The sequence below is a fragment of the Mus caroli genome, unplaced genomic scaffold, assembly GCF_978045245.1.
Source record: "Mus caroli unplaced genomic scaffold, Mus_caroli_1 scaffold_2, whole genome shotgun sequence".
NCBI lineage: Eukaryota > Metazoa > Chordata > Mammalia > Rodentia > Muridae > Mus > Mus caroli.
The window spans coordinates 54,489,615-54,508,197 of NW_028227257.1; the positions used below are offsets into that span (position 1 = coordinate 54,489,615).

At 45.5% G+C, this 18,583-nt stretch overlaps 1 protein-coding gene across 1 annotated transcript in view; it reads left to right on the plus strand.

Moving 5' to 3' along the window:
• Shc4 (SHC adaptor protein 4) overlaps positions 1-18,583 on the plus strand; it is a 96,123-nt gene that overhangs the window by 65,173 nt on the left and 12,367 nt on the right. The window contains exons 7-10 of the mRNA XM_021156083.3: positions 6,963-7,083; positions 8,855-9,023; positions 12,007-12,067; positions 15,667-15,840. Coding sequence (XP_021011742.1) covers positions 6,963-7,083; positions 8,855-9,023; positions 12,007-12,067; positions 15,667-15,840 — 525 coding nt within the window. The remainder of the gene's footprint in view (positions 1-6,962; positions 7,084-8,854; positions 9,024-12,006; positions 12,068-15,666; positions 15,841-18,583) is intronic.

An 18,583-nucleotide genomic window follows, 5' to 3' on the forward strand; every position in this document is an offset into this window, starting at 1 on the left:
GAATAACATTTGTTTTTCTTACCATAAAATGTACAGATATGGAGGGAGAATCACCACAAATACAAAGCCAGTCTGAGCCATGTGCTGTGCCTCCAGGACATGGTCTGGGTTATAGCCTGAGCCCCTGAGTCCGTGTTAAAAGACGTTAAAGAAAAGCATCTGGGATCCAGATTCTTTCACATCTTTGGCATCTGTCATTGTCCCCCTGCTGCTATGATCAAATACCCTAACAGAGCAGCCTAAGGGTTTATTCTGGATCCCCGTTTAAAGGTGGTTGTCGCTGCAGGAAGTCCAGGTCACATCCATCATCAGGAAGAGAGAAAGGTGAAAGCTTGCTTGCTGCTCAGTTGTTATCTTTCTCTATATACTGTCCTGGATCCCAGCCAGGGATCAGCGCCATCCAGAGTGGCTGGGCCTCCTACCTTAGTTAATACAATCAAGATAATTCCTTACAGGTGTGCCAGAAGCCATCTGCCAGGTGACTCTATATCGACGAGTTGATAGTTGACACAAATATCAAAGGAGTCGAAGCTTTCACTGGGTCTGTGCTCAGTAGGATATGTACAGGTTGAAGTGCAGTGTGATGAGATAGCTACAAGGTAGTGTCTGTAAAGACAGGGCTTCAGGGAAGGAAAAAGAACAGAAGCTAAAGAGCCACAGGGAAAGAGAAGCCAAAAAAGACTACTGAGAGTGGGAGGTGCCAGTAAGTCACCAGATACCAGGAAAGATTCTGGGCTTTATAGAAAGTGTTATGATTTTTGCCATTGCACTGCAATCGCAGTACGATGCTTCTTGCAGTTGTGTCTGTACAGTGATATCAGAGGGCAGAAAATCAGTCGGAATTGTAGATTCCAAGCCAGATAAGGTCTCGTTAGTTCTAAACAGAGGTCGTTAGTGGTCTAAATTGCCTGGGGGATGAAGGGGCAGTTTGGACCAAATCTGGACTAATAGTATCTGATGAACGTTTACACTAAGTGTTGGTGAAGGGATGGGAACTGCTTGTTCCTGGGGAGCTTGGAGAGATTGTACACAGTCCAACATCTCTGTGACTGGCTCCTAGCTCCAACCTACTGCTCAGCATCCTCCAGTGGGAGTTGTAGTGAAGTTGCCACTAAGAAGGTGGAGGAGATTCTTCTCATAGGAAAAGGGCAAATAGTGAAACAGAAACAAGGCAAAGAAAAGTAGCTGTGTGCACTGCATGCTCGCCACGCTGCAGACATTGTCAGGTGCCCTTTGTGCACATTGACTCCTGCCATCTTCTCAGCAGTCCATAAAGTAGGTAATAATGGTATGTCATATATATATATATGTGTGTGTGTGTGTGTGTGTGTGTGTGTGTATGTATGTATATACACATATATACATATATATTATATATACACACACATACATGACATACTTTATGCAGTATCACCATATATATATGACATACCATTATTATATATATTGTAGGTAATACTGTATAAAGCTCTCTGTGTGTGTGTATATACATATACATGGTAATACTGGTATGTCATGTGTCATGTATGTATATATAGTAGGTAATACTGTATAAAGTTGAGTATATATGTTATGTATATATAAAACAAAGTAGGTAATACTGTTATGTCATAGATACTGGAAGACTAAAGTCAAGGCAAGCAGGGCCTTTTAAATACAGATACAGTGGCACGCATCTACAGTTCCTGCAGTCAGGAGGCTGAAGCAGGGAGATAGCAAATTTGAAGCCATATAGAAAGACCTTATCTGGGGAAAAACAAAAAAGATTTTTTTCCCTGAGGCCCCTAGACAGTAAAGGGTGGAGCAACTCCAAGTCCTGAGCACAAGTTCCTTTCAAAAGAACCTTACAAGACGACAAGAAGCACCTGAAGGAAATGCAGCTTACGAGCAGGCCGAACACAAAAGCTATGGATGTCACGGTTCATTTCTAGATTTCTCATATTGGGAAATGACAAGTGTGCTTTAGGGAAGTGGTTAATTTTGAATGTAGCCAACAAGAGCACAGATCCAAACATTCTATAGGGCTGTTTGACAATTTGTGTCAAGTCTGTTGCCCAGTCTGGCCTTTAAACCAGCAGTTTCACTTCTCAGGAAGTAATTAGGATGTTCAAAGAGATCAAACAATTAAAATCACTGTCATATAATATTTACATGCCGGAGGCAATTGTTAACCCATCTATTAAAAATTAAACCAATCCATAGCATGTTCAAGATTGTTTTAGAAGAATGTATAATGCCACAGTTGAAGTATCCACTATGCTATTAAGTGCACAGACAGAATATGAGAATCTGTGTACTGTGGCCCCAGCTGATTTTTGAGGGGGGATTTACACAGAAAAAAGCAAAACAAAACTGGAAAGGTCTATGCCAAACTGCTAATAGCAACTGTTTCCGCATAGTGAAATTTGGGATGATTTTAACTTTCTTTCGGTCCTTTTTATTTTCTTCAGTTCTAACAATGAATATTTGTTACATATTTTCAAATGTTCTAAATTCCTGAATAAAAAATAGTGGAATCAGAAGGTGACAGAACATTGCCTAGTGAGTTAGGGTTCTCCTTAGGGAGAACAGCTCTGTCCAAGTGTCACAGGGGATTGGGATTTCCTTTTATAGGTCCTTAGTCAATAATAAAATAACCTTAAAATGGACTCTGAAGGAAATTCAAAGTCCATTTTATTACAGTTTGAGGAAAAAAACCCACAGGACAGATAGGCTGGAAATCATGGCAGGTGCTTTGGAGAGGTGGTAGGAAGATCAGGGGAGTCGGCCAGGCCTTTGAATTAGGGTCAGCTATGGGAGTCTGGAAGCCACTATAGAAGTGGGATTATGTGGTCTTCATAGAAAACAGTGAGGAAGCCTAGAGTACCAGGGCAAAAATGCCTAAGATTTTGGTTGGTATTCAGTGAAGAGATAGAAAGCTGGGGTGGCAATGGGGTTAGGTTTTATGGTTAGAACTGTAAAGTTCAGAAAGTTTGGCAGTGGAGATCTGCAAACAACCTCAAAGATGGAGGGGCTTCCGGGTGCTACAAGTAGAGGGACTGCCAGAGGCAGCCAGGGGTGGCCTCCTGACTGGTTGGGTTCAGTAGTTTACAGTGTTCTAATCATTGAGGTGTGTGGAAATACTATCCATTCCTCAGACCAGCAGGAAGCATCTTTGCCTTCATCAGCCTCAGTAAAATCCAGTACTCCAACCTTTTCACTTGGTGAATGGGAGGTGGGGCCCCAAACTGACCGTGAGCTAGGCATCTGCCCTTAATGCCCTCCAAGCCTGCTACTGCGGGTCTGGAGCCTGATGCCAGCCAGGTACCGGTCTGGGGGATGGGAGATGGGAAGATAGCTAGACGCACGGAGATGGAGAGAGGGAAGCAGAAGAAGTGAAGAGAGGAAGAGGGAAAGAAGAGATGAGGAGTAAGACCATCGGCAGAGGAGTCTACAACGAAAGGGGCTGAGGCTTGCAGAGAGGGGAGAAGTCCCAGGACACCAGGTGTGGCAGCGTGAGGAGGAGGTCCGGTGAGAGCGACCTTCTTAGGAGGAACAGCACTTTTTCCTGGAGAGGAAACCAGGATCGTCGCACGCTGGAATAGTAGGAGACTGAAGGAAAGAAAATACCTTCAGTTCAGCAGAGAGCCCACAGACTAGGTGACTTCAGAAAGGCAGGAGCCAGATGGCAAGGGTGAGGAGGAAAACTCGACTGGCAGGAAGTGGAGGTGGGCACAGGAGACCAGGCTTCCTGCTAATAATCCTCCATGTGTCACCCCGCCCCCATCGTCCCTCTGCTGTATACCTGGTTCAACGTTTCCATCTAGATCCAGCTGGTATTACCTTTTCCTATCTTGGCTACGGCCCTGTGATGAACTCATCAGTTTATGAAACGCTTTCTTTGTAGAGAAGGCAAGTTAAAAATGTCATTGTTAGGTCCAGCCTTCTGTAGCTGTCGTGAGGAAGTCCATGCTGTCTTCAGCTTTCCAATGCTGTGGCAGGCTAAGGAGGTTTTCATACTGTATCTGAACTTAGTCTGAGAAAAGACCCCGGTTTACCTGGACTGTTTATGTATAGGAAAGCCATGAGCTGAATATTAAAAGAGAATTGTAAAACAATGCCCCTGTCAATGAAAAGCAATCTAAATGAATCTGCTAACTTACATTTGTATTTATGCTTGTAAAGTACACAGGCTGCTGTATGTGAATCTACTGTTCTTGGAGTCTGATGCTTCGGGAGGCATCTACTCCATTTGCATCCCACAGCACCATCTGGTGGATGATCTGAGACACTGACCTTTATTTCAAGAACTAATTCTAGACAAATGTTGTTGGTCTTTACGAAAAAATGAACAATCTGAGAGTGGTGGTGTATGCCTTTAATATCAGTACTCAGGAGACAGAGGCAGGTGGATTTCTGTCAGTTCAAAGCCATCCTGGTCTGTAGAGAGAGTTCCAGGCCAGCCAGGGATATATAGTGAGTTCCTAGAGGAGGTGTGCACTGGGGGTGGGCTTTGAGGTTTCAAAAATGCTCGTTCCATTCTCAGTCAGCTCTCTGTGCCTCATAGTGCTTGTAGATCAAGATGTAAGCTGTAAGCTAACTGTGCCATCGCTATGACTGCCCGCCTGCTGCCATGCTCCTAGCTACGATGGTCATAGACTCACCATCTCAGAAACTCAAAGGAACAAAACTCTTTAAAGGCCTTTTACTGGCTAAGAGTAATATTCATTCTTTTGTGTAATATTACCCTTAGGATCCCCAGTGAAGGGACATGCTAAGATTCTTATGATTTTTACTGGTGCTCATAGGTAGAACTGGGAGCTTGGGAAAGAAACCAGGTGTGTGCACTGACTCCAGATGTAGACATCAGAGCTCAAGCTGCCATGGCTGTTTTCATGTCACCAAGAATCACTTGGGAACACGGGATTTCTTATGTATCTGTCTTTTCCCCTTTGCCTGTTAGCGGCAGGTAGGGCAGCTCCTGACCAGGAATTCTAGCATTTTGTATCTGATTCATTTTGTATCTGATTCATGATCACAGGGAAGCAACATCTGATTCCTATGTTGCTTCCCTGTGATCGTGTGAACAAACTAAGAGTTCAAAGAGTAGCACTGTCAAAATAGGGGTGATCACTAAGAGGAGGTGGGCGTGGTAAGAGGAGGTGGGCGTAGCACGGGCTTAGGGCAGCCTGCCACGTTCATGGAGAGAGACAGGAGCCCCTGGTGTTCGCTGGTTTGTTTTTGTTTGTTTGTTTTTTCTTTTTTTCTGTTTACTTTTTCCCTTTTCTACTTTCTGTCCCATCTTCTTTAAAAAAAAAAAAAAAGCCAGCAACAGGGTAATTGAAGCAATGCAGAAAATTATTTGGAGAACTGCCTATGGACAGACAAAACCAAAACCTCTAGGCATTCAATTCAGAGAAGTTGCAGAGAAGCTGAAGCGCTTCAGAGTGTGCTCAAGTGGTGGTGGTCAGGCTTAGTGCTTCTGTGTGCCCAGCCTGCTTGTCCTGCTCCTCAGAGGGTTTAAGTTAGTATGAAGAAAAAAATACCAGACTTTGTCTAAAGGAGACAGACAGCCTATCCTGCTGTCCTCATAAGTGAAGACCTGGCTGTAGTCACTGTTATAGAACTGTGATGAAACCCCGTGGCCAAGGCAACTTGTAAGGAAGGGGAATTTAGTTTCAGGGAGTAAGTCCATGATCATCATGGCAGGGAGCATGGCGTGTGTCCTGTGAGCAGGCAGGCACTGGGCCTGAGCAGTAGGCCAAGGGTTCACATTCTGATCCACAGTACAAGGCAGAGAACGCTAACTGGGAATAGCATGGGCTTTTGAAACCTCAAAGCCACCCCCAGTGGCAAGCCTCCTCCAACAAGGCCACGCCTCCTAATCCTTCCCCAAAAGTTCCACCAACTTGGGACCTCATTCAGGCTTCTGAGCCCGTGGGGGAGGGGTGGACATTCCTCTTCAAGCCACCATAAGTAGCCCATCCAGGACTACACAGATGGTGGCACAGATGGTGGAATTTGAACTCGGCTCTGGATCTTTTTCACAGAGTACTTCTTGTCTCCCATCCTTTTACCTCTTTCACAGGAAATCAGTGTTGTGTGTTTTCTTATTTATGCTGGAGTTTCCAGCCGCCCCCTCTCTCTGTCTTCCTGATTCTTATTTCTTTAAACATGCAGGAAAAAAAATACAGCCATTTTGGTTCTATTTTGCAATCACTCTCATTTTGATTTTGTTTTTTTAATTGAGCCACATGTGTATGAAATTAGAAATGAGCAAACAAGAAACCCTCAACTATAATGACATCTCTGTATAATGTGGTACAACTTCTTTTGCTCCATCTGAAGAACATTTCTTACAGGCCCAGAGTGGTGGCTCAGTGGGTAGGGATACTTTCTATCAAGCCTGAGTTTGATCTCAGGGACTCACATGGTGGAAAGAGGGAACTAATTCTATCAAGTTGTCCTCTGACCTACACTTGATCTCTCTCTCTCTCTCTCTCTCTCTCTCTCTCTCTCTCTCTCTCTCTCTCTCTCTCACACACACACACACACACACACACACACACTTATAAATGATTGCAAAAAAATTTAAGACAGTCTGAAGCATGAGCCCTAAATATCTGCCTTGATACCACTCTTTTTGAAACAGGGTTTCTCCATGTAACCTGGCTGTCTTAGAACTCACTCTGTAGACCAGGCTGACCTGGAACTTACAGAGATCCACCTGCCTCTGCTTTCTGAGCGCTGGTATTAAAGGTATTTTTATACAACACCCAGCTCAAAATTTCTAATTTTTCAGGTATGTGGATTTTGAATATTTTCTCCTTGATTTATATGCAATATGAAGCCTGATTATGCCTTTTTAGAGATGGAGTAAGTTTGATATTTTTAAAAACACAACTATTTTCTCATGTTCTGGAACTATTTTGCTTTTGTATAATGTTCTCATGATACTATATTTTTAATGTGTCTTCTCACAGCGTGCCACATACTGGAGTGTCGCAGTGGAATGGCCCAAGACGTCATAAGCACCATAGGGCAGGCCTTTGAACTCCGGTTCAAACAGTACTTGAAAAATCCTTCCTTGAACACTTGGGAAAGGTCAGTCTAGAGTTTCATAATTATTTAATTTTCTGTCTTTCTGGACACTTAAAGCATTACCATGATGGCAGGATGTGTAACGCATGCCTGGCTCCCAGCACTCAGGAGGCAGAGGTTGGGGGATCTCTGTGAGTCCAAGGCCAGCCTGGTCTACACCGCAAGTCCCTGGTCAGTCAAGGGTACTTGGTGAAACCCTGTGTAAAAATAAAGCACAAAAAAAATGTTTTTTAAGTTCACTAATGAGAGGAATATTTGTTCTTAAAAGTAACAGTTTCAGCAATAAAACCAGAAATAAGAGTGGCTTACTTTTCTTCCACTCATATTTATCCAGATATTCTTCTGACACTAAATGTGGGAAGGAACCGACCCCATTTCCCCAGTGTTACATAAAACTATGAATTACGAAGTTATGAAATAATAAACGTTATCAAGTTTCTCAGATTTTCTTTAACCCTGGATCTCATGCATATTAGTAAAAAACAAACCAAAATGGAAGAGTAAAACAGGAAGAATCGACAATCTCTGCAGGAATCTGTTAGCTGCTGGTAGGCCTCCTAAGTGGCTGCAGCCTTTGGGGTGGAGCAGATGTGACCCAAAAAGCTGGTGTTTCTCCTGTCTGTGGCCATGGATGCTTTCAGGCCACCAGCTGCTGCCAAGTTCATGCTCAAGAAATGAAATCCTTGGGCATTTATTTTTAAGTGTACCTTTCCCCACATTATCATCTTGTGTATCAATGAGCACTGGGTTTGGAGATCCCTCTTTATGAGGTAGATCATCTAGGGCAACACAGAAAAGGGGTACCAGAAGCCTTGGTGACAGCTTTTACTCAGGATCATGTGGTCATGGGGGTTGATAAAGTTAGTTCATTTAAAAAAAGACTTAATTTGGTGTGAGAAAGATGGCTCAGTGGGCAAAAGAGCTGCATCCTCAAAACAAGAAGGAGGGCAAGAACTGACTCCCAAAGTTGTCCTCTGACATCCAGATGTGTGTCATGGCACACACAGACACACACACAGACACACAGACAGACACACAGAGACACATGAACGCCTCCTCTAAATCACACCGCTAGGCCCTTCCCCCCTCCCCCCCCTGCATCCCAAGCCTGCCACATGCATACAAAATCCTGAAGAGATTTGGTTTGACTTATTCTTTTTTATAGGAACTTTTGTTGTTAATTCCAATTTAGAAATGGATGCCAGTTTGTTTCTTTTTTTACCCTGTTTCAAATTTAAAACAATTACATGTTTACAGAATTCCCTCACTTGCCACATGTGACTCTAATAGTTCTTTATGAATACCATACTTGTCTAGATTTGTGCAGACAAGATAGCTGGCTACAGCTCTCCTTTTAAAATGGATTTTTCATCTTAGTTTAGTAAACTGGGCCAGGCTTTCTACCCAAAGAACAATTTCTAAATTTTCTTTGACCAAAACATCTCCAAAATGAAGCTGTGAGTCTTTATGATGCTGAGGTAAAAGAGCCTATCATTCAAGTGAGCTGTTTACCATCATTACTACCACTAACTGGAGAGAAATACGAAGGCCTCACCCTTGACAGTCTTCACTGGCTTTCTCCATCAGTATTCTCCACAGACTTGCAAACACGCTAGTGCAGAGGTTCAGACTTTTGACATGGCTTAAGCATGGCTGTAGACGTAAAACACGCCTGCAGATTTTCGGCATGATTTGCTTGGCTCTGATTTCTTTGTATCCCCTACAGCCTTCGAATTCCCATGCAGCCTTTTGGGGCCTCTTTTTCCCCTTACAGGGAGGAGGTGCTTGTTGATGGTGTCCCTGAAGACAGAGACCATGACTATTACAACTCCATCCCGGGGAAGCAGCCACCCGAAGGCGGCATTTCAGATGTGCGCATCCAGGCTCAAGCTACAGACCAAATGGCTTACTGCCCTATCCGGTGTGAAAAGTTGTGCTATTTGGTAAGCACTGTTTTTTTGTTCCTGGTACCGCAGGCATGATACTGTACTTACCATGAGAGCCCTCGAGTTGAGGATTTTCAAATGTGAAGGTACCATGTTCTTCAAACGGGGGGGGGGGGGTGGTAAATCACAGTCCATATTGGATCATTTTTACTCTCAGTACCCTATCAGGGCTTTCTAGTCGACATCATATCCGACTTCACTGGGAAAACGAAAAGCACCCAGTGCACTGCTGTCATCTTTACCCTCCACCTGCCCTGTCTTCCTGGGCTCCTGCTGAAGAATCCTGAGTCACTGTGTCTCTGAGTATAATCCTCCCTGTGCTCTGACCCTCCTCTCCTGCCAGCCCTATGGCCTTGCCCAGAATAACCCCATTGGCTCTTTCTCCTCTGCCTGTGGATAAGCTTTGGCTGCTGCAATCCACCAACACCACCTCACCTTTTCATTCCCACTTCTAAGGCCATTGTCTTCATCCTGGCTCTCACACACACTTTGAGACCTTAACTCTGCTTGGCAACCTGGGGTAAATGACTTTTATGTAGGTCACTAGGGACTTCCTTGCTAAATGGATTTCTCCCTTTAGTAATCTTCCTCCGTCTTTAGAACTGGCACCCACTGGATGAATCCTCTTCTGTTGGCTTCCAAACATTATTTCATCTTGGTGCTCCCTTCCTGAACTTTTAACGTCTGCCCCAGGTCCCTTTATCTCAACATTTTTAGTATAGTTGAAAGAATCCTACAGTGAACACTCACATGTAGAATCCTACAGTGAACACTTGCATATATAACACGTGACTCATTACGTTTGTTTTATCAAAGATCCATCTTTAATTTTTTTTGCATATTTGTGTGGTGTGTGTGTGTGTGTGTGTGTGTGTGAACATTTGTATGTAAGCACACATGGAGGTCCGGTTGATGTCCATCATTTTTCTCTGTATTTACTTAGGCAGGGTCTTTTGCCTGTTTACTTAGTCAAGCATCCAGCTTGCTCGAGGGATTCTCTCTTGCTGCTTCCTGTGCTCTGGGATTGTTGGGAGCTGTCTGGCATTTATATGGGTTCTAAGAATCTGAACCACAATCTTTAGGCTTGTCTGGAAACTTTTCTATCCACCGAGCTACAGTTCCACTTATTTCTGTTCCTTTGAAAAGTGAGTTGAAGCATGGCAGTGGCAGTGCACACATTTAATCCCAGCACTTGGGATGCAGAGGCAGGCGGATTTCTGAATTCAAGGTCAGCCTGGTCTACAGAGTGAGTTCCAGGACAACCAGGGCTACACAGAGAAACCCTGTCTCAAAAAACAAAAACAAAACAAAAAAACAAAAAAGGAAAAAAGAAAAGTGAGTTGAGTCTTTCCTTTTCTCTCATATTTTCTTCTATTTCCTCATGGAGACCCCAACTCTATCTTGTGCATCTTCTGTGGCTCCTCTTAGGCTTAGGTCTTGCCTCTAGCCTGAGGACACATCGGTCCTCTAGTTTTTCTACTTCAGCCCTTCCATGTCTCCTAAGCTCTAATACCAAACTGCATTGCACTGAGTCTCACTGTGTAGCCCTGGCTTGGACTTCCTGAGATCCACCGTTCTCTGCCCTGTGAGTGCAGGATCCAGGGCACTTTACCGTGCCCCGCTCCATCTGCCTATCTATTTAGTCACGTTTATTCTGCTACTCACCTCTTTCACTCATTTTGCCTTTCCTTACATTTTGGAGCCCATGTCAACTTGTGCCCAACATCTAGCCTTCTACCATGTGAGTACCTTTTTTTATCCACTCAGGCTTTATTTAAGTTCTGGTTCTACTTGCCTAAATGATTCTGAGAGCCCTTATCCGGCACTGATTTCAGGCCCTCAAGCCATCTTACATACTATTGTCAGATAAAGCTATTCATTTATTTTAATTTTTAAAGATGTGTGTAGTGTGAGTCCTTGCTGGAGCAGTCTCTCGCTCTCTGTCTCTCTGGCCCTGTCTTTCTCTGGCTAGCTGTTCTGGGATCTTCTGGGCATTTACCCACCCCTGGCTCCCATTTCACCCACCCATGCACTGGGATTACAGAGCTCTACTTCACAGGGCTTTGCCCAGACTCTCAGGATCCGAACCCCAACCTTCACACTTGCTCACCAAGTGCTTTACACATTGATCCATCATCTCTCCAGGCCCAGATGAGTCTTTCTTCTCCAAAGCATCGGCACATCTTCATTCCACTGCTGGAGATAATGTGTGCAAAGGTGGGGATAACTGAAGCCCTCTGATTGGCTGAGATTTTCAAGAGTAACAAATGAGTCTAGCAAAACCCTAGTAGAGCAGGGTTCTAGTTTGTCACCTCAAACGCAGGTAGCAGCTGGGATAGCTCAGGTTGTACTGTGTTTGCTGTGCAAGCTTGAGGGTCTAAGTGAAGTTAATCCCCTGGACCCACATTAAAAGCACAGTCAGGTGAGGTGACATGGGCTTATTTTCCCAGCGCTGCAGAGGGGGTAAGAGACAGCTAACTAGGGTTCCCTGGTCAGCCAGCCCAGAGAGCCCCTAGTTTCCCCTGGTCAGCTAGCCTGGCCTATCTCAGACAGCCCCTGGTTTCAGTGAGTGACTGAAACCCAAAATACCAGGTGGATGGCCTCTGAAGAATGACACCCAATAGTAACCTCTGGCGTTCATACTTACGTGAACACACACTCACAAACATCCACAGACACACACAAAGTAACCAAGCATCACTTTGTAGCTGACACTGTGAGTGCTGGAATATGACTTCTGCAGCAGAGGAAGGGACTCTCAAGACACAGGACATGGGCAGTCCTTTCGACAGCCCCAAACTTCAGATCCACATTAGCAAATAACTCCAAAAGGGTGGCCATCGAGCTCTGTTTTCTTCCACCCAGATTCTGTTTCCAACCTGTCAGAAAGTGAAGTTGCATGCTCCATTTTCCTGAAAGCTATCGTTTTCTTATAAACGTGCCCTCTTGATAAACATTCTGCAATCTGTCATTTGTACAGCCTGGGAACTCCACGTGCAGCGGTGTGTATAAGAACTGTATGGGACGGAGCAGGCCAATAGGTAGGTACAATGTCTCCCCGGCTGCCACCCCAACTCCTTCTATGCCATACGACTGTGTAGGACCCTGCTCTTACAGGGCAGACTTGGGACTAAATGTGCAGCCATTGTGCTGCCTGCTTCCCAGGGAAGCCAGAATGCTATTGTGTGTTGTTCAACAGCCCCGCACTTCTCCCTTGCTCTCATGTGATCCCCAAGGGGGTGGCTGTCCTGCTGGGTTCTGTATTGCTTTGACATCATGAAAACTCTCATGGAAACGAAATGCCTGGAAGTCGCATTCCAAAGACTAGTCCCAGTTCATACTAGATTAGTATGGAAACCAGTGCTGACTCCACTCTGGTTAAGACATAACCTGTGTTCTAGTTTGGCAAAGGAATCAAGAGAGGTAACTGACTTGCACCAATAACTCCTGCCCTCCACCTTGCTCGGGAGCTCTGCGCTCATCCTGTGTGTGCTCACGCTGTGGGGCAAGACAAACACAGGGCCTCAAGTGTCACGTTAGGAATATGTTTACTATGCTGCCAGCTAGTGGCTTCATTCTTCCTACCTGTCGGGACAATTTATTCACTTAGGAAGGTAAGTCCTGCAGGGTTAGGTGGGGAAGGAATTGGGAATCCACTTTGAGGGACTCAGCGACCCCTCATTTGTCACCTTTCGTATCTATTTCTGCCATTGTAGCCTACTATTTTATTTTATACAGCAGGGGAACACGGAGGCCCTTTGTAGTTTATCTCTGATTTTTGCCATTCTACCTGCTGCACGAGAAGATCTGTGAGCGAGGGCAGCGTTTTAACTTTCTAAAAGCATATTTTCTTTTTTGATAGAAATTAAAATTCCACTGTGGTGCTTACCTTAAATCCCAGCACTCCACTGGCAGAGAGCTCAGAGTTCAGGGCCAGCCTGGGCTATGTAATGAGTTTTGATTCAACCAGGCCTCCATAGTGAAACTATGTCTCAAAAAAAATTTTTTAATAAAATTCTTTACAGTCAATTAAGATCCTAAGTTAATTACTTCTCAGTCTTTTGGCTGAGACCAAGTTTTAAACTCTAAACTAATTCTTAGTTATATGGCTGAAAATGAAATTAAGGCTAAGCGCAAATGCCTCTGAAATCGTGCCCTCTTGGAACGGAGACTCCTTCCTGTCCCTCCTCCTACTTCCCTCCTCCTGGGAATTCCCAGCATTCCGCAAGTACCTGGTAGGAGCTTGTCCTGTTCGGACCTCTCTGTGACACTGGCAACACGTTCTCCCGTGCGAGGCTGACTTGTTCTGTCTCTCGCATCGTTGCATTTATTCAACAGTTTCCCTCGGTGATACTATTGAGGCCTCACACAGCATTTAGTATAAAAGCACATGTCCATCTACATTCAGAGCAGGCTAATGCTGAGAATGGGGAGAGGTCTCACTGGATTAGGTCATTACTGATCCCGCAACTCATGACGCTGCTTAGGGAAGTATTGTCCAGGCTGCAACTGCCTTGCAGTGATCTGTTAGTCACTTTTTCTTTGTGAAAATGTAGAGCAGTTTCCCTAGCCCATAACTCCATTCGACTAAGCAAGCAGTCACATGTCATAAAGTGCACAAATACAGCGCCCTGGCAACGCTTCCCTCTGGAGAGACTGGACAAACAGACGCACAGGGAACAAGGAGCAGGTACCAAGAGTGGGGTCTTCCCATTGGGCCTCTCTCTCACCGTCGTAGGACAGCTGGCGTGAGCTTGTCCTGTTTGGGGGTGGGGTGGGTGCGAGCCTGAGGAATAGAAGAAGGAATGTTGTCTTACAGTAAGGCAGTTAAGAGCCACGGCCCTGGGTACAACTTCACGATGATCCTGGAGCACATACAGCTGAAGTTTATGAATGTGCTCATTTAGAGACGCAAAAAAATTCACCCCAGCATCCTTATGACACAGCCATTTGGATGGATAGTCCTTCATGCTATCAGATCATGAGAGACTGTGCTAATACCCATGTATCCAATAACAGTCATGGGTCAGACATGTGATGCTTTGCAGCTGTGAGCAAGGCGGATGTTACCCTTGCTTTTGTGGAATGTGCAGCCTAGATGTAGTACAGACCTAAGCAAGTAAGAAGGATGGGCGGATTAATCGCTCCCATGGAATGGCCTTCAAAGCGTAAGTACGAGCCTCTGGGGAAGCAGAGAGCCCGCTAGCCTTGAGCAAAGAGAGATTTGAATGGATGCCTGAGGTTTAAGTGGCAGCCATACTGCAGAAGGCCAATGTGACCTCCGGCAGAGACTGGAAGTAAAGCCGGATTGACAGAGAAGTTCTGCAGAGGAGTAACTAGAAGGTTTTTTTAAATCTCTGAGAAACGTTTTCAGTTTTAAAAGAGCATTTGGCCAGTGTGTGTGGCCTGAGATGGCTTGGGAGGGAACAGGCTGAAGGGAGAGGAGGAACTAACGTGAGGGTAGAGGCCACTCCACTGTATACAGTTAAACCCCAGCAACCAGTGCAAGGCTGAGCTTGGCGAGAAGAGGAGAAAAGAGCCAGACTTTCTAGCCTTAGGAGCTTGTAGTAGTCGGGTTTCTCTAGACTCACAGAACTCATGGAATGTCTCCACAGATTAAGGGAAAATATTGAAATGATTTACACTCTGCAGTACAACTAACCCAACAATGGGCAGCTGTGAGTGGGAGGTCCAAGAATCTAGCAGTTGCTCAGTCCCATGAGGCTAGGTGTTTCAGCTGCTCTTCTGTCTAAGCTGGAATCCTGAAGAAGCAGGTTCCAACAGATGTGCTGGCAAGCAAGTGCAAGCGGACACAGAAGAACAAACCACTCATCTTTCCATTGTCCTTATGGAGGCCTCCAGCAGAAGCTACGGCCCGGACGAAGGGCATATACCACCATGCCTGGACCTAAGCTTTTCTTTACTTGGAACTTGCTCTGTCCCAGGCTGACCTTGAACTCAGAACTCTGCTTGCCTTTGTCTCCTGGGATTCAAGGTGTGTACTACCTTGGCTGGGTCTAAGCTTTTCATGGCCACTATGCCTCAAGATCCAGATCAAATCATGTGTCATCCCATGTCAAGATTTGGGATCAAAAGCCTGTGTCTTCCAGCCTCAAGATCTGGATCGCAGGTGTGCCCTCCATTTCTGGATTCCAGATGTACTCAAGTTGACAGCCAGGGGTAGCCATCACCAAACTGTGTTCCTTTCGTTCATTCATTTACTTCTAAGTTAATTTGGTGTAAAGGAAGTAAGACTCTGTGTTAAGTAACAAAGCCTTTAAAGGGGGTTTAGGGACAGAGTTCACATTCAGCATGATCAATTTCCTTTCCTCCTGGACTATCTATCACCTTGATCAGGCACTGTTTGCTCTACAGCTCCTTGCTTTTACTAGCCATTTCCTTCAGGTCTTCCTGCATACCTCTCCTGTCGGTTATTGTTGGTGGCACCGCTGACAAATGGAATACCACAGAGAGGGGAAGGGTTGCAGGGAGAGGGTGGTTTTTCCTCAGAGACCGAAGTGTCAGTGTTCAGTCCTTGCTGGGGTGGGTATGCATGACACACAGCTTCCTGTTGCTCTTCAACTCAGCCATGATTTACATGGCAAAAATATAATGCCCTGCTCACTGCTAACCCTTCCAGGTATCCCGCACGAGAGAGTGGGGCAGGGTGACGCACCATCGCTGAGGCACTTCTGGAGAGTGGATCTCTTTGACGACCCTTGCTATGTCAATACACAGGCTCTTCAGAGTATGCACAGCTATGCTGGAAATCAAAGCTCAGCTCTGCCACAGGGGAGCCCCTGGCACCTCGGAAGTAAGTGCCTCCCCACTACCTGTATTTATTTCCTGGTCTGCGGCAACAAGCCACCACCAACAAGCCAATCACTGTGCACGTTGTGTCTGAGAACAGCTCCCGATTCTACCAGCTATGAAGGTCGAGTGACCAAGCCAAGCTGTTGGCAGCACTGACTCCTCTCGATGCCCTGAGCATTCTGCCTAGTGCCCCTGTCCTCATTTCTGTGGCTAAGTGGTGACTGTCAACAATGCTTGGCTCACAAGCACTCCAGTAGCTTACATCCTCTGCCTCCTGTGGCTGGACAAGTCACTGCGTTTTGAGTGTGATGAGGTGGTTGTACAAGATCCTTAATGTGATTATATCTAAGAGGCCATTTTACCAAATTAGACAGGTGACTAAGACTTAACATGTCTTTTGGGAGACCACTATGATCAGGCACCGTTTGCCATTTAAAAACTATTTCCTTGGCTTCATCTTTGGGGAGTTACAATGATTTCTCTCTTCTTTCCTTCCCTCCCTCCTTCCCTCCCTCCCTCCTTCCTTCCTTCCTTCCTTTCTTCTCTTCTTTTCTTTCTTTTTTCCTTTCTTTCTAACTTGTTTTTTGGGGGAGTATTACATTTATTTGTTCATTTGTGTGTGTTCATACACATGAATAAAACACAACAGCATTCAGGGCAAGCTGCAGGGCTCTCTCTCCATCCCGTGTGTCTGGCCGTTACACTTGGATGTGATGCCTGCAGGCAGGTAAGTGCCTTTACCTGCTAGTTTCTTGACCTCTTAACTGTTAACTGTTAGTGAATAATGAATCAGATCTTTGTGGACATGTTATGTATTTTAACGATTTAGCACATGAGTATTTTATTTTATTTTATTATTGGATGTTTTATTTACATTTAAAATGTTATCCTTTTTCCCAGTCCCCAACCCCCAAGCCCCCATCCCATTCCCCTCCCCTGCTTCTATGAGGGTTTTCCTCCATCCAACCACCCATTCCCACCTCCCTGCCCTGACATTCCCCGACACTGGGGCATCAAGCCTTCATAGGACCAAGGGACCCTCCTCCCATTGATGTCCGACAAGGCCATCCTCTGCTACATATGCGGCTGGAGCCATGGGTCCCTCCATGTGTACTCTTTGATTGGTGGTTTAGTCCCTGGGAGCACTGGTGGGTCTGATTGGTTGATATTGTTCTTCCTATAGGGTTGCAAACTCCTTCAGTCTTCAGTCTTTCACTCCTCCATCAGGGACCCCATAGCACATGGTTTTGAATCATTCTTCCATCACTGAATTTACTTCCATTGCTTCTGAGTCTCTGATGTGTGTTTTTGATCAAGGGAGGGCTCACAAAACCAGCTGATAAGCCTGAAATTGCTTCTTTGCATGAGGAGCAATGGACATTGTCTGTCCTGTTTAGTGTCATTGCTCATGTAATCACCTCAGCCGCCCTGATAAATACAGCCCTAAAATGAGAGCTCTGTTCTCCAACCGTAAACTTCAATTGTGGGTCGAATACAATGAGTAAGAAATCGTGTTTTGGTGAGCTTGCTTGGGGGTGGTAAATGTATAAGTAGGAATGGATCAATAAATCTAAATAAGCCCAAAGCTTAAAATCATTTGAAAAATAAACAACAGTGTTTTTCACAAGATGCTGTGCTCAGAGGTTGGTGTGGTACCAGCCTTGACTTGCTCCAAAGCTGGGGAAGCTGCCCCTGAGGAGGTCCGGTCGCTGCCCAGGCAGCTTCTGCAGAGCTGCCAGAAGTGAGCTTCTCAGGCAGGGCAGCCGTGAGCTGACACGGGTCAAAGGAGATTTTGTGGGGTCTGGCCCTCAGCAGAACCTTAACTGTCTAGATAAAGTGAGCCCACACAATCAGCAGTGAGACAGATCATCTGACTTGGTAGAAAACTATGATTACTCGTCACTCTCACTCCAACCAGGCTTGTTCTCTGGAACTATACACCAAAGTGGAGGTCGGCATATGGGGTTTCTATGGGCACCACCATCTAGATGCACAGGAAGAGAGTTTGCCTGGGCAGAGGTGCAGTGGAACACACTTCAGGCCTGTGAGAGCTTTGGACGACTCCTCAGAGAGCCTGTGTGTTCTACCAGCATTGTCCTACACAGGGTCCAAGAATCTGTCTGGATGTGGGCCACCAATGGTAGGCCATCTAGGAGCTGACCACCGGGCCGGGATGGAGCTGTGACGGGGGAGGCAGTTGTTTCCTCCTTGAAGGAAGTTCACCTCTATCCCTCACAGAAGATGTGAGATGGTGCCGGAGTATTCATTTCACATTGTTAAAGTGAGTTCCTGAGGTTGTCCAGAGGGAAATGTCCTGTGTGGCTAAGGCGATATTTGTTACAGAAATGGCTTCCAAGGTAACAGTAGATTTAGCCTTCTGTTAGAGACGAAGAAAAACAGGATGTGGTAATGTTAATCCATAGCATCCAATCCCTGCTCAGACAAGGCTGCCTTGCCCTGACCACAGCGTTTCTGCTTTTACCCTTCCCTTCTACCTGCACTGATGTCAGCACCTGTGCTAATGCTTTCCCAAGGTTCAGCTCCTATTGGGATTCAGTGTGCACAGCGTCCTGGGCTTTCTGGCCCCCCTTGAGGTTAATGTCAGCTTGCCATTCCTCCATCCAAAAATCAAATCCCAGTCCAAATGCATTTATTTTTATTTGTATTTCATGTGCACTGGTGTTTTGCCGGCATGGATATCTATGTGAGGGTGTTGGGGACTCTGGAGCTGGAGTTACAGAGAG